Here is a 26,760-nt window from a genome sequence, read left to right as displayed (position 1 = left end):
CCCCCCCCCCCCCCGGCAAACAGAAAAGGAAAAAGAAATTATAATTGAAAATGTATTTAGTACCAAGGCCAAGAATAAGGTACAGGTCTGTTAGTCCCATAATGAACTCTGTTACCAGAAAGAAAGACAACAACGAAACATAAAGGCAGTAAATCTCAAGGTTGATAAAAGCAATATACCTGTACGTTGATATAATGCAATCCAGCAATCAGTAAAGGAAAGACTGGCCCTAAAACACCATTAGGGAACTCGGTCAAGTTCTGGAACCAAAGAATGCCCCCCTACAGAGATATGAAATGGAAGTAAGTATCAAGTGGACAGAATATTTAACCTCGAGAGTTTCAAAGCTTTAAAAATTTATACAGATAAAGGAATCAGACTACTACTCCCTTTGTCCCAATTTATGTAGCCTTTTCCTTTTTACTCTGTCCCAAAATGAATGTCATATTTTTGTAATTAGAAACAATTCAACTTTAAAAGTCTCCTTTTACATTTAGTTAAATGATTTATAGTCACACAACTATCTAAGGTTTTCTTTAGACCACAATGTTTCAATGTCTTCCTTTTTTAATCTGTGTCAAGTCAAACGGTGCCACATAAATTGGGACGGAGGGAGTAACTACAGCAATTTGGTAAGAAAAAACTATATACTTTTTCTATTGAAGTCCAACCAATTAGGTAAGAAAAAATTATATACTAGGCTATTAAAGTCCTTTATGAAAAATATGACATTCTCTCTCAACTACTCTATTCATAGAAAAAAAAAAGTGAAGAAAGCAGTTAGGACTTGTGTAGAGGGAGGTGGATGAGAAAAAAAATGATTTTTGCTAGAGGCGGATCTGAAGAATTCATGGTTCAACTGAGTGGAGTTTTGTGAGAGTTCATGGACTAGAAGGTAAGAGTCCAAAATAGAGAGTTGGGACAATGATAGACTAGTCTTGGGTAGGAAGTAACATGGGTTATAAAAGGAATTTCATAAGATAAGGTTCCCTGAGGAAAGCGTAAGACGTGAGACATATTCCTAGGCAAGGGGATGATCTTAAATTTTATTACTATCACCAACTAGTCGACTTCTCTCACACAGGTATCAGATCTACTAGGTCCAAAGTGTGGATTCAAGACCAAATCAACACTTGAGATCTTGGTGTAGGCGTTTAATAGGTAAACATCCTAGCAACCAATGAAGTTCTTGGTTGGAGATTGAAATCAGCAGAATTTGAGATCAAATGGGTTAGATGGATCAAGTTCTGCATCAAAACTGTCAGATACTCGGTTCTAGTCAATAGAGCGCCAGTGGGTTTTTTTCACTCCTCATAATGAAATTAGTCAGGGAGATCCACTCCCTCATTTTATTCATCCTAGACATGGAGGGTGTTAGCAAAATGCTGAAAGAGCAAAGATAAGAGATCTAGGGTGTCAAGGTTGGCACAAATACTTGGACCTTGACTTTTTTTTTTGATGAAATAAGAAGGATATTATTAACAAAAAGCATCAAGAAGATGCAAACATTACAAAGAGATTATCCGCTTCCACGAAGGGAAAAAAACTATCACAATTATCAACATAGATCTATGGAGCTGATAAATTCTAGGAATGATTCAACCTTAATTATAGAGGAGTGGTTGACTCAACTAAAATGACTAATCAAACATCAAGCCTTAAGAGAGGAAATGGGAGTTTGGATGCTACCAAAACACCTTTTCTCACCCTCTATCCATAAGCACCACATAATACAAGAAGGAACCAAATACCACATCATTTTGATGGACTTCCCAAGTTTCCAGGGACTCCAACACACAAAAGCCTCTCTCACCCAAGTCAGTCCAAAGAGAGAAAACAACATGTTCCAAAGGTATGTGGCAACACTGCAATGAAGAAACAAGTGATTCGAAGATTATGGGTTACACAAGAACATGTAGCATCTGTTGGCTATACGGAACGTCCTCCTCATAAGATTACTAGAGTTAAGCAAGAACCATTAAGAATGACCTAGTTGTTTCGAAGGCATCTTAGTTTCCCAGATAAGTTTCCAGGGCTACAGATCAATAAGTGTCTACCTTGAGCTTAGATGCAAGTTTGTTTGACCAAATAGGAGCCATCCCTATTACTTCCCCAAGTGAGTCTATCCCTTCTTTGGTTGTGGACTGAGTTGGTCTGGGTGGTGGCCATGAGGGCCATAAATTCTCAAACTCCCACTCTCCCAGTCATTTAGATTTCTCCTCTAAGTCACATCCAAACATTATCTTCCCAACACTGAGAGATGGTTGAATCTGGATTGGAGGCAACCTTAAATATTCTTAGAAATACGTTCATAAGAGGGATGTTCCCGTCTTTCCAAAACTGGATGTGCTCCTCACTTCCACCTAGAGAGTAGCATTTCGTTTAGAAGACCTCCCACAACTTCCTAATAGCTTTCAAGACCCCTTTGTCATACGGGATTGTGACTTCATTAGAACACCAATGAAGAGTGCTACCAATTTTGCTTGGATCACCTCACTCCATAGACCGGTTGTCTCTTGATTATACCTCCAGTGCCACTTCATTAGCATACACTTGTTATGTAATGTCAGGTCTTTAATCCCTAAGCCTCCAAACTGCTTTGGCATGGTGACTTTGGCCCATTTCACAAGGTGGAATTTGTGGTCCTTACTATTACCTTTCTAGAGGGACTCTGTCCTAATCTTGTTAAGATGTTTTTGCACCTTAGCTGGCATAGGGAAGAGGGACATAAAATAGGTGGAAATATTATCCAAGAAGTGATTGATGAGTGTTACCCTGCCCCTTAGTGAGAGATATTGTTGCTACCAGGAAGCCAATATTCACCGTGTATATAATAATTGAATATTATTGCTTTAGCTTTTCTACTTCATTATTTTTTTTGTTTGTTTCTTTTGTTTAGCACTTGGTGCTACTCATTTGGCATTTTGCCCAAAAAAATGACAACAAAATTAAAGCCAAAAACATATCTCAGTGGAATATATTACTCACTATATATTATTATTAAAAAGATATTTATTTATTTTATTTTACATTGAATAATCAATAATAATGTAAAATAAGCAAATCATGTACTCCCTCCGTTTCAAAAAAATTGGCCTAGTTTGACTTGGAACGGAGTTTAATAAAAGAAAGAGGACTTTTTAATCTTGTGGTTCTAATTTAAAGTTATGTTTAATGTACCAAAATACCCTTTAATCTTGTGGTCTTAAACATGCCACGTGGAAAGTTAAAGTTAAAGTGTTACCAAAAAAGAAAAGGGGTCATTCTTTTTTAAACAAACTAAAAAGGAAATAGGGTCATTCTTTTTGAAACGGGAGTATTAGTATTGGCAGCATTGCTTAAAGTGCATTAAGCATGTTTTAGTCCTAAAATGCAAATATTCATTTACTTTGAAATTAAAAATATTTTCATCTTGTTACTACATAAATTTATTTTATATTGAGAAGTTATAGGATTTTTTTTTATTTTTATAGTACAATAAAACTATATGAAGCATGTTCAACATTTCCATCTAAAAAAGACTAAAATATCTTCTCCATATTGAATTCTTAAGTAAAGTACTATTTATTCATGAAAATATGGGTAAACTAGTATTTTACCCAGTCCATTTATTACCCAACCCATTTTTACCCATATCAAATATGGACGGGTTGAATGATTACCCATTTTATATTTACCCATTTCAACCCGCCCACATTTGACCCAACCCGCCCATTTGCCACCACTACTTCTAGCCAGTGTAATTGTTTGGCCTTTTCTAACATCCTACTTAACACCTCCATAACCAGAATAAATGAGAAGGGTGACAGGGGATCACCTTGCCTAATGTCTCGCAGAGGAGGAAAAGCCCACAGAACTTCTATTTACTAGTACAGATTACATTACTGTGGAGAAAGAGTATTTAATCCATCTAATCCACCATTCTCCAAACCCCGTCTGCCATAGAATTGAGATAAGGGATGACTAGTTTAGCTTATCAAAAGCTTTCTCTATATCAAGCTTAAAAAGAAACCAAAGGGACCACTTTTCTGCTTCCAGTCCAAAACTTCTTTGGCAATAAGAGTTGCACCATAAATCTTCCTTCCTTGAACAAAGGCATTCTGAAAACACGAGACAACCTCCAATCACCTTCTTTAAGAGTTTCAACAAGAACTTTAGCCAGGATCTTGTTAACACTACCAATAAGGATAATTCGCCTAAAATCTTTAAGTTCTATTGCACCTTTTCTTTTGGGGTTAAGTGCAAAAAAGAAGCACTAAGGATTTCACCATGACAATTACTATGGAGTGATTGAGGGTACCCAAAATCTCCAGCTTGATAATATTCCAACACTTTTGGTAAAAAGACATTTGAGAAACCATCTGGCCCAGGGCTTTCATCTGAAGCACAAGAATTGATAGCGTTCAAAACCTCTTCTTCGAAAGCTTATTCTAGAGCATTCTTTTCATCTATGCTTAGGCCACCTAACTCCTCAAAAGAAGTTGTGGGCCTCCCAGGTTCATTTTCTACATTACTTCTTTCACCTGCTCTTTCCTTTCAATTAAGTTAACACCAACCTGTTACCCGTCAATGTGATTGTACCTCCTATGAGAGTTGGCTAGCCTTTGGAAGTACCTAGTGTTTCTATCTCCTTCCTTCAACCACAAACACCTAGATTTTTTTCTCCATGAAGTTTCCTCTGCTTATGTTGGGTTCTGAATCTCTAATTTTAATTGTAGGATCTTGTTCTTTTAAATTTGAGACAATACCCTTCCCTTATGAGCATGTTGTGCTATCAGAAGATCATCCATAACTTTGTTGATTCTTGTACTAAGCTCAAATCCAACTGGGTTGACCCCAAAAGCTTTGCAGGCTATGAACATTAGAATATGTGTTACCTCAAATTTTGTGCTCTAAAATCCAACATGATACATGTTACCTCCTACCAAGGTCCAAGAATAAGTAGCAGGTAACTATGTCCACCAAGACTAAGAGAGATAGAAAGAATTATCTAGTGTTTTTGTCTAACGCTAGAATTTGAACCTGAGACCTCATGACTCTCAACTACTTTGACCACTAGGTCACACCCTTGGGTGCATAAATATATTAGGTATTCATCTTTAATCTTGCGTAAAATAATACATTGATTTCCACAGTCTATACATGTATCAGTTATGCAGATTACTAAATTGTCAACCGAACATCATATTTATTTTATCATGAATAACTTATTTCCTATCTACCTATCAAACGTCGTATAAAAGTTATATGAAAATTAATATAATGGATAACATATTTCTTATCCAACTAATGAACGACCCCTTAGTGTCTTATAGCGCCTTTCCCTTAAGTGATCAATGCTATAATAGAAGCATTACATGACCTTTAACATCTTACAGTTTTGGCGAAATTATTGGTTTATTAATAAAGATATTAAGAAAATAACAAAGAAAAACTTTGAAAGAAAATATTGTAGTATTGTCGAAGGGAACTATTTTATTAATAGCTCAAAGAAATACATTTATAAATATAGTTTCTAACTAAAAATAGAAAAACATGTTTCTAAACTTGTCAGTATAATTCAAATAACAATCAAAAAACTCTCCTAAACTCGAGTCACATTGGACTTTAAGAACATAATTTAGAAATGCTAAGGGCCTGTTTGGAAAGCCATCCTGGTAATTGGATCAGTGTAATTGAGTGTAATTACATTGTCTGTCTTGTTTGGTTGGCCATGCAATTACCTGGTCAGCAGGTAATTGGGTGTAATTTGAAAGGTGTAAATACACTCTCTAATTCACAGGGGGATACAACTAAAAAAGGTAGTTGGTTCAAAAGAAATACCTACATAAGGGAAGGAATAGACACAAACCGAAAGTACCTTGTACAATATTTTGAAGAACTGCTGAAAATTATTGTACTAAATGTGAGTTGGAAGGTAATACGGAAGTGTGAACGAGAGCATGGAACATAATCCCTTTGGCGGTTATGTGGAGCTAAGATCACTTTGTCCAGATTAGTGGAACATATTTGTTTTATGTGCACTTCTAGATCATAAATGATATTCCAATACTGGATGCTCTTAGAAAATAATCATGTTTTTGTGGAAGAACTTGTATTTGGGTATTTCCCCTTAACATCAATATAGTTAACTTCATCAGAAAAAGCTATCTCGAGTGACTTTAAAAGAATCCTCGTTGCAAAGTACAACTCAAGTCAATGGTTGGTTGACATCCAATTATATATATGTATATATAAAATCTTAGTGTCGCCTACGTGGCACCACTACCATCCAGAAAACCCTTTTAATTTAATATATTCCCAAAAATGTCCTTCTCTTTAAAAACACCCCACATCAAATGACATTTCAACCCAAACGCTCTAGCGTTGTTTCGCCAGCCAACAATCGCACCGCCTCAACAACGACACAACTACTTAGAACCGACGACACTTTCATTTACATGTCTTCCTCTGCACACTACGCTCTACAACCACTACACCTCATGTTTCCTGCTCACCAGCCTCCAGTCTCTTCCATCCTTCTTCTTCTGCACACTACAACATCGTTCCAATGGGAAGTAACGCACTCCAACCAGCACACTACGATATCTCTACACACACCAGGTACATTACTCTTTAACTACACTACTCATTTTTAATGACCCCCCCCCCCTTTGCCTCCCGTCTCCGCCTACATTCTGCCATCACTTAATCACTGCATTCATTCTCCTTTGATGTTGCCATTATTTTTAACCTTTCTCTTACAAGTTAAAACGTATAAAATTATACCCTGCATCCATAGTCCCATCAACTTACATCTAACCATGCTCGCTTGTACTGTAATCACCTGCATTTCACTTACACTGCATTTTTTATGTTTTCAACCTTCGGTGGCGGCCCCCGCATTGCACTGTTTGTCTTCGTTTCCATTCATCCTCCTAGGTAAGACGCTCACTGTTCGACTTAATTTCGATTCACCCTCCTGTACCTATTGGTGCATTCTGCACTCACTGAATCCATTACAATGTATACACTTACACCCTGCATCCATAGCCGCACCAGTTTACCTTCAACGGCTGCCTCTGCCTTGCACCGTTTCTCTTTAATTTCCCTCCCGTGCAAGTTGTGCACCTATTGCCTTCTATTCCATTCACCCTTTCGTGCCTCTAGATACATTCTACACTTACCGAATCCCCACAGACTCTCATTTGTTCCTACTAAAATATTTAGCCTTCGTGCAGTGTACACAATTATACCCTATATCCATAGTCGCCTCTAATTACATGTAATCATGCTGTCTTGTGCATCTTCATCCACACTTCCACACGTGCAGGGCACACAGTTGTGTTGTTATTCTCCTTTGTTGCTACTAAAATCTTTAACCTTCATCTTACACTCTATACAATTATGACCTACATCCATAGTCAAATCAATTTATATATAATCATGCTGGCTTGTGCTACTTTACGTGCTTTCACATGTGCAGGACACAAAATTGTGTCACCTTTCAACTTATTATTTTGATTATACACTTTACTCTAACAACTTATTTCTTGCATACAACATCTTACTCTCGCAACTTATTACTTTTGTTAAAAACACCTTATTTTTAAACAAGTAAGAATCCATGGATAGACCCCAAACCTACAGCCAGCAGCTCACACCTTCAACCTCCTCCTCTTGATTGTCCAGGTAATACAGATTATACCCCCTACTCATCTGTTGTAGTCCACAATTAATATTGTCTTTCTCCCTTGCTCATGTAAATTAAATCAACTTCCTCCAGACCTCCTCAATTTGACACAGACTCACCTGTGAACCTTCGGCTGCAGTACCGCATAAATAGCAACACCAAGTTAGAGACAATATTCATACGAGGATGCATCAAACTTCATCAGGCAATGAATATTGATTACGGCACTGATTGGTGTCATTCTTACAAGTTTTTTGCAAGATCCATCAGACAATGCAGACTCATTTTATAACTAATGCCTTATGTTAACATATATTGTTAACTCATATTTATATCTTCAAGTAGCTGCCCCTGTACTTCCAATTACACCTCCCCCCGTAGCACACTTTACATTCACATTATTGTTGCAACTTGACTTCCTGCAACACCTCTCTACCCAACCTTTTTGTATTTTGCAACAACTCGCTTTATATTTGAGTGGTTATTTGTAGTAGGTGTACTTGGAAATTTAAAACTTGCATATACGTGGCAAGGTTAGCCTCAGACATTGAACCATATGTGGATCACGGTTACTACACGTACCACAAATCAATGTGATTACATCTTCTACCGCACTATTGGATGGCTCATCTACTATGTTACAATAGATTACAGTGTTGTATACGCACTGCATTGCAGCTCATCAGACCTTCAAAACTTCATTACTCTAGCAGGACAGATTGTCCAACCCGTACATTGAACGTGAAGGGTGAATTATGGAACGTGCCAAAATGCGACAGACTTATAATGCCATCAACTGAAAGTGAAAGATGGAGGTTAAGCACACAAATATGAAGAAATTGGAAACAACTAACAATGAAGTTTAGTGGACCTTATCATGAATAGGTACGGAGATGTCTATGGCATGAAACAAAAATATAACTACATTTTCAACAGTTTAAGATCGCCATACGGATAGGCGGAGGTAGCAGGATATTTACAGCACTTCCGTAAATGAAGGCCTAAACAATACAAGATCAACCTATGAATATTATTCAATTCTAAGTGGTAGTAGATATTACACTTTGGATGGCCAAATACTGGAGGACATAAAAACGACAAGATGCTGATAAGTAGGCCTTAACATTTAGCACTTATTTAACTGCACTAAAACTACACAAGATTACACCGAATTTGGAAATCACAGACCCGCGCGGCAATTTACCTAGTCTATAAATTGTTTGAATAAACTGGAATGAATATGAAGAATATAACCGAACTAATAGTCTGGTTTAGGGCATAGTTCATTGATTAACTGGTCATGAGGGACAAAGAGGCTTGTCCAAACGATAAATATATGGTTCATGATATGATTAAGAGAATAAGAGTGGCTTTATGAATTTGAAAACCATTTAAGATACCTCTAAAATTACGGAAAACCTCATTGGATGTGTGTAAAATGCGCTCTTTGTTTGCAGGAGGAGATATGACAAAAAGACGAAACAACAAGAAAAGGAAAAAACAGGCACGCAAACCATTTACTAGTTATGTTGCATATATTGTGTGCCTCGCTTACTTGAGAATTACCATATCAGATTCACCGCTATGTTGTCAAATCGCATGTTATATGCATCAATAATGCGTATACAGTCAGCTTTCACTAGCCTGGTATATGCATCAACAATGCTTATACAGTTACAGTCAGATATTCACTAGGTGTATCAATTGAGCCTTGTAAAAGATGATGATACAAAACCAAACTAAGCAGTTAAGGGGAGAAAGAAAAGACTTATAATACCAAATAGAAAATCAATCCTGCACAAGCATTGCATAAATGAAAAAGGGTGCTCTTACACAATCAAAGCCTTCATGATGATGCAGTGACATTCTACGAGTAGCCGTAAACCAAAGAAAAAAGCAGGGCACCTAAAATTGAACAAAGATCATGACCAAGATGATAAAATTACACTACAACATCCTACTTCCATCAATAAAGTACCAAATTTCATGCGGAGATTTCAAAAGCTTCAACTGAATGTGACAATAAAAACAACATCAATGCATATACTTTTTTTGTGTAAGTGTTCATCAAAGACTAAAAGTAAAGCAAACACACAAGGAAAAAGAAATATAACTTATAGTAGTCTAACTCCTATCATATTGACTAGGCACATAATGAATTCTAAAACATAATGACTTTCAAAATTTGTTTTGCTACACATGCTTCCCAAATAAAAATAGCTATTTCCTCGAGGGTCGTTTGGTACGAAGATAAATAACGTAGGGATTAATAACACCAGATTAGCAATTCAAGGATTAACAGTGCATGGATTAACATGGTTTATTTTTCATCAAGTGTTTAGTCCATTGCTCCACCTCATCTTGTGTTTGGATTAAGACTCTACAAATGCTTCTTTTCAATTATACCCTTGAATTATTATGAGATTTTCCATTTCATGTAATTGGGTCAAGGTTTTTTTTTTATTATTATAATTGGGTCAAATTAAAGTAATATTGCCGGACAATATTTATTTTTTTTGGCCTTCTAACTATCTAGGAGAATAACAATTTTGTCGTCATGTTTGTTGTTCTCACTTGAATTCTTTGAGGGAAAATAATTGTCATCTTAATAAAATGATTACTCACGAAATGTTGATTTTCAATTTAATATAAATACACCATCTACTTATAAAATTGAAAAGACGGTAAACAATAATAAGATTGAATAAATCATCTACATTTACACATAAAAGTTGCAAGTTGTACTTTTGTAAGTGCTTTTCTACAATATATTTAAAATTTATAATGTATCATCATCGATGCTTTTACTAGGAAAAAAATGATAGGTGCTTTTCTACCATTTTCTAAAACTAGGTTGATTAACATAAAGAGGAGATAATGTTGTTGCCAAGTTTGATTAAATAGTATTACAAATCAAAAGAAGAGATTCTTTTTAATGATGTAATATCTACCTTATGTTGATCAATTTGAATGTGTTATTCCAGTAAAAATAAATCTAATTTACAATATATTAATTATTTAGCAACAAACAACTCTCTCTAAATAATAAAAATTGTAAGCTAATTTATTTAAATAAATTTACTAGTACAAAGCTACAAATGTAAAACATAAAATTAAGAAAATAAAAATAATGATTATGAGGATTTGAAGGGTATTTTTGTCTTGACATATTTCAGTCACATGGTATTAAATCATATGCATTAATAATACCACCAAATGGAAGGAGTTATACATCCTATAATACCATGTAGGGTGCAAACTAATCCATGGATTAGTTATACATAATCCAAAATCCTACTAAATACATAACAAAAAATATCACACATAATACATGGATTATTTCTTCTAATACTACATACCAAACGACCACTCAGTGTTCTACAATGTATAATGAAAAATAGCCAACTATCTACTACATAATGGAAAGTCTTCTGAGGCAAATAAACTTGACATAATAAATTGTATAGGATTATCACCTGCACTGTCAGAGAGGCGAAGTACCAGAAAAATGAAGGACAGCCTGCCACTCGTTTCTCCTTGAAAAAGATTTTAAGTTGGTCCCTAACACTCCTTTCTGACATAGGTGGAGGCAATGGAAGAGGCACTTAAAAATGCATAAAAAGATCAGTTAAAAAGTAATGGCTTCTGGTGTGCATACATCTCTATTAAGAGGTAAAATCAGTGTTATTAAAGGCGAAAAGCGCAAAAAAGCTCTAAACATGAATGACACATTTATGACCAAAGAGATCGAAAAAAAATTATGATAAAGTGAAATATCAATTGTGTAGTGTCACTTCTTCAAAAGGGGCTCATTGGCAAGGAAAAGTTTGTCTTAGAACCTTGCTGATGACATAGAAGCGCACATAAAGCGAGGTGAAGTGCTCAACATGTTTTGAGCCTCGCTTCAGGGCTTAAGCGCGCTTAACGCGCCTTTAATGACACTGGGTAAAATACTATGTCCCCCGTCTCAAACAACTCATTGAGGCTAGCCTCTTCACTCTTTCTTTTTCATCTATATTTTTTAGGGTGGAGATGTCATTAAAAGATAGATTCTTTACATCAGCAAATTTATCCTGGTTCTTTTTTTCCTTTCCTTTTAAATCAGTAGTGTGTTGGCTAGCTTGAGAGCACCTCCTTAACTAATTTACAGGGCAACTTGGCTGGACCACAAGCATAGGTTTCTCAATTTATGCCCATCAAGGCTAAAGCAGATGGGACATACCAAGTATTGTAGCTGGGATTCGAACCTGGCGTGTCCAGAACACGTTGTTGTTCCCATGCCTCAACCACTACGCTATCCTCTTGGGAACATTGTGTAAGTTTCATTTTAAAGAACAGCACCTCAGAAACATGAAATGATTAAATGAAACCATATCCAACTCTACTCTAGGGTGAATACATATTAAAGCACTTGGAGGGAAAGAAGTAGAATTGAAGATAAAAGTAAAATTTATATAGTTTTGTGAGTGGCCAGAAATGACAGGGAACAGAAATTCAGTTTCAAAAAAATGATAGGGAAAAGAAGTTCGTAAAAGAAACAGAAACTTATTTGTCATCTTCTAGTGACAAAATCACTCAGCATCCTACCAAGTTATTTTGCAAATAGGAAGACCACAAAATTTGTAAAATCCAAATATGAGAGCAACTCCTTTGAAGATTTTAATACTCTAAATAGGCATGTGGACAATACTTGGTTGAGGCTGAAAGATAAAGAGTACTAAAAGTTGAAATTGAAAACGGTATTGAGAAGTTAGTTGTGTTTGGACATAAATTCCATTTGGAAACAATGTCGAAGTTTAGAGTATAAAAAACATTTTTTCACTTGAGATACTCCTCAAACCAGTTTTTTGACTTCAAATTTCTCTATTTCAAGTTGAAGTTAAAATAATGAACTTCATGGAGAATCAACATCTCAAATTGAAGTTGAGATAATGAAACAATTTATTTGGACAATAGGGGCTTTAAATATCTTTGTTCTGAAATTCCAACCAAAGGGAAAAATGGTCCACCAAACTCATTCCCCTCTTTCACTCCATCCTACTTTTTGATTTCCAAAATTAGCATCAGATAAAGGGAAATTAATGGTGCTGAAAACAAAGCCTCACATTTAGGAAGTAACTCTGCAATTCTCGTCAACTTGTGGATTTGCAATATTACCAACGGGAATAACGTAAGCCTCAAAGCCACTGTTGAAGAAGCTATAATGATCCACCTGCAAACCAAGTAGTACATTGTATGATTTCAAAATCAAGATCCCATATACTTGCATTGGATAAAAATTAGACAAAGAAAATACTAAATTAAGACATTACAGACTGTTCTATGGCCTTTTGGAAGGAATTTTGTCGATACAAATGTCCTCCGTGGTTTATAAACTGGCCGATCCCTATATGTAATTGAGTGAAGTGAAGGATTGGGTCTAAAACAGTGAACTGCAAAATGCTTTTTGATTGGTAACAGTGAGTATAGAATTGAGTTGTTTCCCAACTAGTCACCTTCCAAGGAGGTCCTTATCTGCAAGGTGGGCTTGAGCCTTCAACAACTCAGCATCATCATTTACCTCTGTTTCCGTTTTGGGTCCACTTACTTATATTTAATACTTCCAAGTAGCTTCTTCCCCCATTTGTTTGCAGCTAGAGCTACCTGCCCTAAATAACTAATAACCCTTCTAATAGTTGAGTTCCTATACATGAAACTCTTTTTTTTTGCGAGGTTAGGACAGAGCAGTTATTTTCCAACACATATTACAATTCACAAGCTATAATTTTCTGCATTGTTTGCCTAACTTCTGCATATAAATTTCAAGTTGTGTACCATGGCTCTTTTCACCTTACTGAATCAATTATCAAAGCCATTTTTTAGAACTACATTTCAATTTACAACGAAACTAGGAATCTTTGAAGTATCAGCAAAAAGCTTGGAATTTCTGAAAATCAAATAAACATATATAAAGGTGCTAAGCAAAATATTAGGAAGGAATGCAGTATGTTACCATGGGAAGCCAGTTAGGTCATGATAACCATCCAACAACGAAATCAAGGCACGTACAGGAAGAATGGACTCCTCAACACTCTCAGTAATATTTTTGCTGATCAGCAACTCCATGTTCTCATACTGAGTAACCGCCGAATCACTGAAGTCACCAATTTCCGAGTCGCGAGTGGAGAAGGAACGGCAGAAGGAAACACTGTGCGGAATAACAAATTGTGGCTTTGATGGTAAAAACGAGTTCAAAAAGTGGACATACCGGCTGTGCCCATAGTTGTGGTGGCGGTAGTGATCGGAAGAGTTTGAGGGTTTATTGTGAGAATCTGAAGATGTGAAATTGTGGAGAAAGTAGATTCCTGGCGAATTACGAGAGTAACGACGGTGATGGAAGAATCTCTGAACGGACATGATGGGGTGGTGGTTGGTATCGGCGGACAGCGGGTTACAATGAAACTAGGATTAACCTAACAACTAAATACCCAGCTTCCTTTTGGGACTTCAGAAAAGTTGCTTAAAACTTCAAACATAGTGCCATCGTCTTTTCCATTTAGAAAGCTGATTTTTCTTTCTGATTTTCTATTATTTCTGAGGGCTGCTTGGAAGTCACCTGTTAATTGAATTTGGTATACAACAACATATTAGTGGCATTCCACAAGTGGGATTTAGGAAAGGTAAAATGTAGGCAGGGGCGGCGTCATAAAAAAAAATATATATATATATATATTATATATATATATATATATATATAGAGAGAGAGAGAGAGAGATTGATAGATAGATAGATAGATAGATAGACATGCTTGTGCTTTGCACAGGCCCAACATGAAGTCAATTATACTCTAGTAATTGGTTTTCATGCGCTATTAGATAAATCAACCAACGATATTGAAATGATGGGGTTAAAGATATCATATTTTTCGTGTTACGACTAAAGTGAGACCCTTTAAACAAAACAGAAAACAACACACCAGCAAGAATTCACATACATAAAATTAAAACTTTGTAGATCTCTGGTTTAGCAACACAACTTTGGTGTTGGAAAGATAATGATATATATACACCTTGATAATAATAGCATCTGGTATTTAATGTATCAAATCATTTTGCACAGTAGAGAAACAAAAGAATGTTCTATTTGTGTAGAGACAAAATTGTGACAAGACATATTATCTTTACCTTCCGCAAAAGGACAAGTTTTTATAAACAAAATCATTCAACTAATAAGAAATTCTAGACTTGATCTGATTAAATAATATAAATTTCCTTCCCACATGCATCTTAGTTTTTTTCTTCTTGAAAATAACTTTCTTGAACCACTAATCTTTGAAGAGGAATATCAAGCATCACCCACAAACAAATCAAGAATACTATTACTTGATAGATGAAAAGCAAAGACATGACTAAACTCTAAAAGAAATCAAGATGATCCAAAAGAAAATGGGCATATATCGATAACAATTGTGAAAATAAGTGTAGATAAAACAATGAATATGCATATACAACGGGATGAGATCGTAAAAAATTGATCATAAAACATATGAACATGTATTATTATTAGAATCCAATTAAAAACAAAATCAAACACTTGAAAGATCCATACTTCCCAAAAAAAAAAATTCCTCCTTCTCATGGCCTTACAACAAAATTTATAAATTCTCTTTGTTAGAATAGAAATATGTATATATATTCCTACTTAGAATAGGAAGAAGAACAGGAATAGGAATCCTAGTTAGAAAAGGACTTCAATAACTGTCTATAAATAGGGTCTCAATGTAACAATTTAGATACACAATTCAATAATATTTTTCCAATATATTTCTCACATGGTATCAGAGCATTCGTTAGAACTTCAAGTCAACGTGTCAAATTTCGGCGACGATGGTGGGATTGATTTGTGTCATCTTTCGTTCTAAAGGTGTTGTGCGAAAGACAACATCATCACGAGGCTCGGAAAGCTCAGGCGACCGAACACCAATCAAATCCACCAAAAAATAACCCCCCATGCACCCCCACGCGCCGATCGGAGGCGGAAGTTTCCCGGCGAGATCTGTTCGCGCGCTGGCGCGTGAGTGCTACTCCGGTCTTTTTTTTTTAAGCTGTTTTTCTTCCGTTGGGGTCGCCCAATATATCCGGCTAGAACCCATTCAATTTTCTCTAGATCTGATCACTGAAACTAGGGTTCCGATGATACTCAGGTAGTTTCCAGCAAGTTCCCGGCGAAATCAAAATTTTCAAGCCACTATGGGTGGATTCCGTCAATTTCCAGCGAGCTTCTTACTCTTTTCACGTCAATTTCAAAAAATATCTTTCAAGTGTGATGTTTTTGGCTCCAAAAATACAAGAATTGGAAGTTCAAGCCTTACAATCACTTCAAAACCATTAATAGGATGTTCAAACTATTTAGCTTGGGCTTCTTCAGTTGAGTTGTGGTGCAAGGGTCAAGGTGTTCAAGACCACTTAACAAACAATGCTTGTGTTGTAGATGAAAAGACAGTCTAGTGACGAAGGTGCAAAAGCCAAAGCACAATGGGAGAAAGTGGATGCCCAATTATGTAGTCTCCTTCGGCGTTATATTATTCTAAGTTGATTCCCTTGTTTCACCCATTCCAGACATGTTATTTAGTTTGGGAGAAGGTACGTGTTTTATACACTAATGACATATCTCGATTCTATGATGGGATATCTCGGATGACCAACATAAGGAAACAAGAATCTGATATGTCTACTTAATTGGGACAAATCAGGCAGTCATGGAGGAATTTAAAACGTTGATGCCTATCACTACAAACGTGGAAAAGCAACAAGAGCAAAGGCGTTCTTACACTTGTTGGACTTCCTACTGACCATAACTCTGTGCATGACTAGATATAGCCGGTCCTACAGTTCTCTCAATTGATGAATTATTCTCTCGTCTGCTTCATCTTGGTGCACCTCCCAATCGCAAAGAAGTTTCATCACCCATTGTTGACTCCTCTATTTTCGCATCTCAAACTACAGAAAAGTGTACATACCAATCTATGGAGAATTGGCGAGGGGGGGGCATTTTGGGAAACCTCGATCAAGTGTAGTCATTGTCACAAAACCTGACACACTCGTGATATATGTTATATTTTGCATGGTCCACCACCCAGTTCTGATCCTATTGTTCTTAACGAATATAATGAGTTCATTTGAAATCAGGCAAGTAAACAGACATCTGCACCAGTAGCATATAGTGCTCAACCGAATCAACCATCCTAATGCTCATATTGCTAAGATAGAATATGATGAGTTCCTTCGCTATCGTGCAAATAAACAAATGTCTCCACAAGTAGTTTCAGTTGCACAACCTGATATTTCTGTTGTGGGTAATTCCATGGCTTGTGTGTCATAGTCTAGTACTCTTGGATCATGGGTCATGGACTCGGGGGAATCTGATCACATCGCAAGTAATAAATCACTTTTGACCGATATTGTTTATTCACAGTCTCTTACAACTATTACTTTAACCAATGGGATCCAAACAAAACCAAAAGGGGTTAGAATAGCCAAACTCATATCTTCTGTCACCCTAGACTCTGTTCTTTATGTCTCTGGTTCTCCTTTTAATCTAGCATCTGTTAGTCGTTTGACGAAGGCTCTACATTGTATCAAAACTTTTTTTGATGACTTTTTTCACATGCAGGACCGCCGTACGGGACAGACGATTGGAACAGGACATGAATAACATGTGCTTTACTACCTTGACTCTTCAAATTCCTTGAAAGCTTGCTCCGTTACTGATATCCCAGATGTAATTCACAAACGTTTGGGACATCCAAGTCTATTCAAACTGCAAAAGATGGTGCCTAATTTGTCTAGTTTATCCAAATTAGATTGTGAGTCATGTCAACTTGGGAAACACACCCGTGCTACATTTTCACATAGTACTGAGGGTCGTTCAGAGTCCATATTTTCATTAGTTCATTCTGATATTTAGGGTCCTAGTAAGTCAATTCCACCATAAGATTTCGTTATTTTGTTAGTTTCATTAATGATTATTCAAGATGTACTTGGGTTTTCTTAATGAAAGATCATTCTGAGTTATTTTCTATATTTAAAAGTTTCTTTGCTGAAACACAAAGTCAGTTTGGTGTTTCTATCCGTACTTTTCGTAGTGATAAGCCTTGGAATACTTATCCTCTCAATTTAAGGAGTTTATGACTCACCAAGGCATTATTCAACAGACTACTTGTCCATACACCCCTCAACAGAACGGTGTAGCAGAAAGGAAAAATAGGCATCTGATTGAGATTGCTCGTACTCTTCTCCTTGAATCCCATGCTCCGCTGCGTTTTGGGGTCGATGTAGTTCTTACATCTTGTTAATTAATAAATAGAATGCCCTCATCTTCTATTCAGAATCAGGTTCCACATTCTATATTGTTTCTTGAGTCACATGTCTATGCCCCCTCGTGTATTTGGGAGCAACTGCTTTGTTCATAACTTAGCCCCAGGGAAAGATAATTTAGCCCCTCGTGCCCTCAAATGTGTCTTTCTTGGTTACTCTTGAGTTCAAAAAAGGTATCGTTGTTATTCACATGATCATCATCGTTACCTTATGTCCGTCGATGTTACATTCTTTGAGTCTCAGCCTTACTGTACGTCTTCTGATCATCCTGACGATACCTCAGGTTCTACCAGTACCAACTTTTGAGGAATCTATGGTTACTTTTACATCTCCATTTGCAGTGCTACCACTCCTAACTTATCATCGTCATCCGCGTCCTGCCCTAGTCCCAGATGATTCATGTCATGCGCCAGACCCTGCTTGTACTGCGAAATTGCCACCTCCTAGCCAACCGCTTGCACTTCAAAAAGGCATATGATCCACTCGAAATACTAACCCTCATAAAACCTTCTTGAGTTATCATCTATCATCACCCCATTATGCCCTTGTATCGTCTTTGTCCTCTATTTCCATTCCTAAGACTAGAAGTGAAGAACTTTCTCATTCTGGATGGAAGCTGGCTATGGGTACTTAGGAGTTTGTCTCTCTTCCTGCAAGTAAATCGATTGTTGGTTTTCGTTGGGTTTATGCAGCCAAAGTTGGTCAAGACGGTCAGGTTGATCGACTTAAGGCTCGCTTTGTTGCAAAGGGAATACTCAGATATTTGGGCTAGATTATAGTGACACTTTTGCCCTAGATTGTAGTGACACTTCTGCCCATGTGGCTAAATTAGCATTTGTCCATCTTATTCTATCTATGGTTGTCGTTTGTCATTGGCCTCTTCATCAGTTAGACAGTAAGAAAGCTTTTTTGCATGGTGATCTTGAGAAGAAAGTTTATATGGAGAAACCACCTGCTTTTGTTGCTCAGGGGAGTCTAGTAGTCTTGTATGTCGATTGTGTAGGTAACTCTATGGTCTAAAGCAGTCTCCTAGAGCTCGATTTGGGAAGTTCAGCACAGTTATTCAACAATTTGGCATGACTTGTAGTGGAGCTGATCACTCTGTGTTTTATCGGCATTATGCACCAAATCGGTGTATCTATTTGGTTGTGTACATCGATGATATTGTTATCACTGGTAATGATCAAGATAGTATCACCAAACTGAAACAACATCTCTTTAAGTACTTCCAGACTAAAGACCTTGGCAGATTGAAGTATTTTATAGGTATTAAGGTTGCTCAGTCTAGATCAGGTATTGTTATTTCTCAACGTAAGTATGTATGCCTTAGACATTCTTGAGGAGATGGGAATGATTAGATGTAGACCTATTGACACTCATATGTATTTGAATGTTAAACTCCTTCTAGGACAGGGGAGCCACTTTGTAATCTTGAAAGGTATAGATAGCTCGTTGGAAAATTGAATAATCTCATAGTAACTAGACCTGACATCTCTTTTCCTATAAGCGTTGCAAGTGTTGTAAGTCAGTGTATGACTTCCCCTCGTAGTAGTCATTGGGAAGCAATTGTTCGTATCCTACGATAAATAAAGTCAGCTCCTGGTAAAGGACTACTCTATGAAGATCAAGGCCATGAGCATATCACTAGATATACAGACGTTGATTGGGCAGGATCACTCTCTGATAGACGTTCGACATTCGGATATTGTGTTTTAGTAGGAGGTAATTTGGTGTCGTGGAAGAGTAAAAAACAAGGTGTGGTTACTCGATCGAGTTTGGAATCAGAATATCGAGCAATGGTGGCAGCAACTTGTGAGCTAGTTTGGATCACACAGCTGCTCGGAGAACTAAAATTTGGCAAAATTAATCAGATGGAACTTGTGTGTGACAATCAAGCATCTCTTCATATCGCATCAACTCCAGTGTTTAATGAAAGGACTAAGCACATTGAGATTGACTGTCACTTTGTTAGAGAAATGATACTCTCAGGAGATATTGTTACGAAATTTGTGAAGTCAAATGATCAGCTTGCAGATATCTTCACCAAGTCCCTCACAAGTCCTCTTATTAATTACATTTGTAACAAGCTAGGTACATATGAATTGTATGCACCAGCTTGAAGGGAAGTGTTAGAATAGAAATATGTATATATATTTCTACTTAGAATAAGAAAGAATAGGAACAGGAATCCTAGTTAGACAAGAATTTCAATGTATTGTTTATAAAATAGGGTCTCAATGTAACAATTTAGATACACAATTCAATAATATTTTCCGATATATTTCTCACACTCTTTAAATATAGATTTTTAACTCTTTCTTGAAAAGTCATGTCTCACTCTTAGCATATAACTTTATCCCAACATGTAAATAATGAATTAACTTAAAAGTCTGATCATTCCTTCTTAATTCGTTAAATCACCTTTATCAAGAATACAATTTATCATTAATTCCAGCATGTTAAGTCAAATTTTGAGCTTCTATTTTATTTTCTTAATGAGAGAAGTATATCAAAATGCTTGAAAAATTCTATTCATACGAGTCTAAGCAAAAAGGATGGAAAAAATTGACAAAATTAAATTACAAGTAACCATAAAAAATTGGCACATACACCTCATTTACCACATCAATCTTCAACTATGAATAAAAAGATGATAACCACTGAAAAATCATTGTGCTAAAGTAAAAAATTAGAGGCAAGAAATCAAAGATAATTTTTTGCGGAGGATATATGTTTCAAGTTCAACACGAAGTTACAAATATTCAAATTCTAGTTTTATTTACAATAGTTACTGAACTTGGAAACACCAATGAGGACAAAGTAATATTATAGAGGTATTAATTTTGAAGGAAAGGAATTTTCAGCCAAAGAGAACTTAATGTTATATCAGACATTTCATGAGTAGCAAAAGAAAATTATATTGTTTGTTATCCAGAATTATTCATTATTCAACAAGGTCTGGCTGAATACCTATTCTGTAGCAAGGAAAAAAAGTGGAGAACCAACTCACTGCAACGTATTCGAGGCAGATTCCTATGCCACAAACATAGAGAAACCAATGATCTAATTCACTTGATCATAAACTTAAACTGAAAATAAAAAATGTTTCACTCTTACCTAAAATGCTTCAAGTCTCAAAACCAAGAGGTATAGAGTACATGACTAAAGTCTTAGGGGTCGTTTGATAGAGTGTGTTAGAAAAAATAATGCATGCATTAGTCTTGTATATTACTAGTACCTTGTTTGGTACTGTTTTCTAATATATGTATATCTAGTGCTTGCATATGTTATACACTTTATATGTGCTAAGGTGTATATTGTTAATATTATAGATTTCTAGGTATTAGCAATGCAACGATTTTAATGCATACATTAGCATGACCAAAGATTCAATTGCCCCTCAAAATCTCTTTTTACATCTTTTCCACCATAATAGTGGAGGGTATCTTTGTAAATAAATGCTTATGCAATGCATGCTATTTTTAATGCATCAAACCAAACCATGCATTAAAAAATCTATGTATAATTGATGCAAGCATAGCTAATACATGCATTGCTAATGCGTGCATTATAAATACACTCTATTTACCATTATTCTCATACGCTCTACTAAACGGCCCCAGAAAGTCAGCAAATGCAACAGTGAACATAGCAGTCCTTTATTAGCAATGTTGAAGTCTTATAGTAGCAAAAATAACTCTTCAATTTTATTCACCAACAGGCCAAATGATTTCTTAACATCAAGTCTGAGTCCAAGTAGTGTACACTCAGTTGACCAAATATACACGATAAGAAAACCTACAAATTTGACTTTAGATTTGACAGACCTTGAATTTGCTTTTTCTCGTGAATGAACTCAGCAAACGATAGTCCCTTATATTTGCAATATTGGTGCACTTTTGTTCCTTCCCCAAGCCTCTCCTATTTTTCTAACATCGGTTCTGTCCACAATTAAGTGTATGAAATGTTCAGTTCTTCTCTTATTTATTGAGTAAAACCAACAGGTTCATATGAGAGAAGGTGAGAAGAAGAGTAACCTTTGTTTTGTTCAATCCAAACATCGTTTCAGCTAAACCAAGAATCTACCTTTGTTTTTCGGACTATTGTCTGTATTTTCAGGCATTTTTGCTTCAAAAGGTCATAGCATAAAGCTCCCACAAGTATGATAGAAAACAAGTTACAAATCTCTATACGTGAGAATGAATAAATTAAAGGTGATGTAACAAGAAAAGGTGTTTTGGTCCAGATGTTATCTGGTTTTTGTTTAGTTGCTTCCTTTTTTCTTTTATTTTTTTGGTTTCAGCAGGGTCTATAGATTTGGCCTAGTTTATAAATACAGATTGAGTTTTTTTTTTTGGATAAATAGACACCAACCCACCTTTAATTTTTAAAAAAATGTAACAAGACAAGGTCGAGTCTAAAATGACAGATCAGAGCAAGAGACGTACGCTTAAATTAGGCATAGTGAATGGGCTTCTAATAGCCCCTTATCTTAATCTATTTCAATACTGATCTAAGCTTAAGGATGTTAGGGGATGGGAATGTTATTTCTTTCCAATTGTTTACTTTTTAGCTATTATTCAAACCTTAGTTGCCTTTGTTTCATTCACATGCAACTTATCGTAAGAGTTATATTTATTTTACTGGAGTTGTGAAAGAGCTTTCAAAGGAGTTAATGAACATCTTGGTCTACTCTATCAATAATATATCTTTTTTTCAAAAGCTAAAAGCCGATTGTTAGTATTTTAGTAAAGTAAAATTCAGCGCGAGAATCTTTTGTCCTTCCATGTTATGCATTTTCATAATTAGACATAGACACATTTAGAAATATCAAATTTGATCTATATAACTGTAACCTGTTTAATTTATCAAGTTTTAATGGGGTAGGTCGATATTATATTGTTTCACATCTCCAAAATGAACATGTTGGTAGATTTATCAGACTCTACTTTCTTGCAACATATTGGTGAAATTTCATTGCTTTACGGATCATCCTTTTCTTTTCTTTTTTTATGAAGTAAGTAGATTCATTCAAGGATCAAGAAGATGCAAGCTTTACAAGGATAGATCAGTTATGCTCACAAAAAAAAAAAGGATTTGTAGCCTCTTTCTAAGCTATAGAGCTAACAAAATCCTGGAAGAGTTCTAAGTTATTTACCGGGGTCGATTTGGACAAACTAAAAAGGCTAACTAGACATCTGCCTCGCAAAAGATTTCTAGAAGTTGAAATTCCATCAGAACATTTTTTGTTCCTCTATGTTCGTAAACACCAAAAGATAGCACCAGGGATCATCATCGACATACTCTTGATGGCTTTGACAACTTCCCGTGAACTCCAACTTTCAAGAGCATCCCGAACAGAAAAGGGCATGACCTACCAAAAACCAAAAAAGCAACAAAACATATTCCAGAGGTCTGAGGCAGTTGGGAAATGCAGTAGCAAGTGGTTGACACTTTCTCTGTGCTTGTGGCAGAACTAGCATCGGTTAGCAAGCTGGAATTTCCTTTTGGAGAGATTATCCTGTGTGAGGCATGAGTTATGCAATGCAGACCAGCTAAAACAGATCAGATTGGTAGGTATTTTGTCTTCCATATATGCTTCCATGGCCATTTGTCAATCATTTAGTTCCTTGAGCATAAGCTGTGATACCCTTCCTAGTTCCTTCCCTGTGTAGTGACCGTGACCCTTTTCTTGAGTTATTCCATTTCAATCTATCAGGCACTTGAGGCGAAAAGGAGAAAGACTGCAATTTGGAAAAGAGGGCAAATATGTCATTAAGTTCGTAGTAATTTAGGTTTCTCTTCAACCTTAGGTCCTAGATGTCGTCTGACCTGTTGGATGCTATGGTAGAATTTGGTTCAGCTGCAATGAGGTGCAAACTTGAAAATTCCTCCCCCATAATTGTGTGTCTGAACCATATATCCTTCCAAAATTTGATGAGAGATCCATTGCCAATTCTAAATGCGACGTTCCCAGCAAAATTTGGCCAAAGTTTACTGATGCTTTTCCATAGACCAACTCCATATGCATCTGCTGAGACTTTTGTGGACCAGTGAGTAAGCTCACCATATTTAGCTTTGATCACCTCTTTCCAGTTTCCACAATCCAAAGACTTCAGTACCGTACCTCCATAACCATTTCATCATCATGCTTTTATTGTGAGCTGCAAGATCTTTGATACCCAAACCCCCTTAAGATTTAGGTTGTTTCCCTTTTGCCCATTTAACGAAGTGAAACTTATGATACTTGTTGTTGCCAACCCATAGAAAATTCCTTCTCATTTTGTCGAGCTTTTTGAGAACTTTTGCTGGAATGGGGAAAAGGGACATACGATATGCAGGCATGCTGTCCAATACACTATTTATCAATGTAACTCTTCCTCCAAAAGAAAGATACTGAACTTGCCATGTTGCTAGTCTTTTTTGAAACTCCTCAATTATTGCCGACCATATCTCGTTAGCCTTGAAATTTGTACCTAACGGCAGCCCAAGATAAGTTGTTGGAAAGGACCCTATGTTGCAGAACATGATTCCTGCTGGCTCTGCCAGATTCTGCACTGAGTTTACTAGATAGATAATGTTTTTTGACATATTTGTGTGTAGTCCAAAGACAGCTTCAAAGATGTGCAAACTCAAGTTAAGCTTGATAACTTGTGATCTATTTGCCCCACAATATAGCAGAGAATTCTACGCATAAAGCAAATGTAAAACTGTGACATTGTTTCCCCTGAGACTGCCTACTTTGAAGCCTTCAATCCATTGTAGTTGACTCTATTACAAACTTTTTGATTGTTAATATCTACAAAATCAAACTATACTTTTAAGATTGAGTCCTGGTTTTTTCTTTTGACTCGTTCTTCCTTTCAGTAGCTCCTAAACTCAACACATAGATGGATACCAGTTTCTAGAGTAGTTTTTTCAAGAAGTTCGTAAACTAAATGGACTTTATTCTAAATCTATAAAATAATTTTATGTTGCGGATTGGGTTATTAACCCAAATTCAATCTATAGTGACCTAATTCACTTGTCAAAATAGGTTCTTGGACGGATAAAATCATAACTCGTATATTAACATAACCTGCTTTGATCTGTATAAATTTGACCCAATCTACACATTTGGAACTGCTCGACAAATTGTCCTGATAATTTTTTCTTTAGGTGTATATAATGGACTGAAAACTTCGTTTGATTAGATTAATAGTGCTGTTCAGCTGAAGATATTCCTTGTTACTTTCAGAAGATGTCTGCATTAACAAAAAGTCTAAGAGAGCTTCTAGTCTGCTCATGAATGAGAATTGGTTGTATTAGTTCATAAGACTGAATTTTAACATCACAATAAGCAAGCAACAATTCCTCCATTTAGCAGTGTAAAACCAACAGCTTGTAACAAAAATTCAGCCTAAAAAGAAAATATTCAACTCTAAAGGCACAAGAATAGAGAATGTCACAGATTGTACTTCAAATGATCATTTAGGTGTGCATAATTTTCAACTCAAACGATTCGACCAAGCAGTCCAAGACCTACCCAACCACCCCAATTTTACTCGAAACCAACTCCTAATACTGCTAGGGTAATCAGACTTCATTGGCAAATTCATCGAGCACACAGTAAAATGGAGATCAGGTTTAACAAAGGCTCAACTCAAGCAAACGAATAAAAGAACCCATTTCAAGAGTTAAAAATATATGGCTACAGATTAGCATACTGCTCCATGTAATAGTTTCTCTCCCCAATCATCACTTCCTTACAAATTGATCAAATTTAAAACAGAACACTTTAAAACCAACCCAAACTACCCCACACAGTTAATCTCATCTCCTAATGTCGTTTGGTTACTCACACTTCACCAACAAACAAAATCCTCTCTCAGACAATTCATCGAACATATTGCAGGCAGAACTTTAACCAAACTTTTTGGACACATCTGGTGATTGATTTACCCACCCATTTACTGGGAATTATAGTTCAATGCAGCAAAAAAACATCACAATCAAACAACAATAGCAGAATTGGACAATTTGTGCTCTCTAACTCCACAACAAAAGATTCACATGGACAGAAAAGAAAAAGGAAAACTATGTAATAGAAAGAATCTATGAGGAGAGAGAGAGAGAAGAGACCTTACCTGAGCGCCACTCGAAACCTCGACTGGCAATGGAGTTGTGTGATCGTGTAGTGTTGTGAAGTGAGTTTGTGTTTTGCGTTTGCAGTTTGTTTGGAATTCTGTATTGTATTATATTTTAGTTTTTGATTACGTTGTATTGTTTATTGTTATTTAATAATATTTTAATTTAAAAAAATAATAATATTTGCATTAAGGTTTAAAGTGATTTTTTAATTTTGACATGGAGCACTAATAGTCCTTCATATTTTTAATATTGGTAACTTTTGATCCTCCCCTAAAACTTTGCCTATTTTTTAATATTAATTTTATTCAAAAATTTTAATAAGGAATGTCCAATCGTCTTTATATATATATATATATATAAAATAGAAATAATAACTCTATCTGAGAGAAGGTGATAAGAAAAACACTTTGTTCTGTTCACTAGATATCGCTGCAGCTAAACTAAAAATATTTTAACATATGACTTTGTAGGAAGAGATAAAATTGTACAATTAAACGTGAAATTTCGTGATAAACCTCTCGACTTTACCTGCAATATAATTTCTACTAAACAAAACAAAGTGCTTTTCTTCTCACATTATTTCATATGGAGTTGTTATTTCTA

At 35.9% G+C, this 26,760-nt stretch overlaps 1 protein-coding gene across 8 annotated transcripts in view; it reads right to left on the bottom strand.

The window, feature by feature from the left end:
- Positions 1-26,265, bottom strand: part of LOC107004753 (ALBINO3-like protein 2, chloroplastic) — a 50,899-nt gene extending 24,634 nt beyond the window's left edge. For 2 of the 8 annotated variants that reach the window (XM_027912777.1, XM_027912770.1), the window contains exons 1-6: positions 26,154-26,265; positions 13,665-14,267; positions 12,778-12,884; positions 11,149-11,276; positions 9,506-9,577; positions 180-281 (exon numbers count right to left, since the gene is read on the bottom strand). In XM_027912777.1, the coding sequence (XP_027768578.1) occupies positions 180-281; positions 9,506-9,577; positions 11,149-11,276; positions 12,778-12,884; positions 13,665-14,068 (813 nt within the window). In that variant the 5' untranslated portion in view covers positions 14,069-14,267; positions 26,154-26,265. Of the gene's footprint in view, positions 1-179; positions 282-9,505; positions 9,578-11,148; positions 11,277-12,777; positions 12,885-13,664; positions 14,268-21,854; positions 21,969-22,064; positions 22,135-26,148 lie in introns of those variants that run through there. The other 6 variants (XM_027912772.1, XM_027912773.1, XM_027912774.1 and 3 more) reach the window with 6 other exon arrangements.
- Positions 26,266-26,760: the final 495 nt, after the last annotated feature.

This window comes from Solanum pennellii, chromosome 11, assembly GCF_001406875.1.
Source record: "Solanum pennellii chromosome 11, SPENNV200".
Classification (NCBI taxonomy): Eukaryota; Viridiplantae; Streptophyta; class Magnoliopsida; order Solanales; family Solanaceae; genus Solanum; species Solanum pennellii.
Note: the sequence above shows the minus strand (reverse complement) of the source record. Positions and strands in the feature narration are given on the sequence as shown.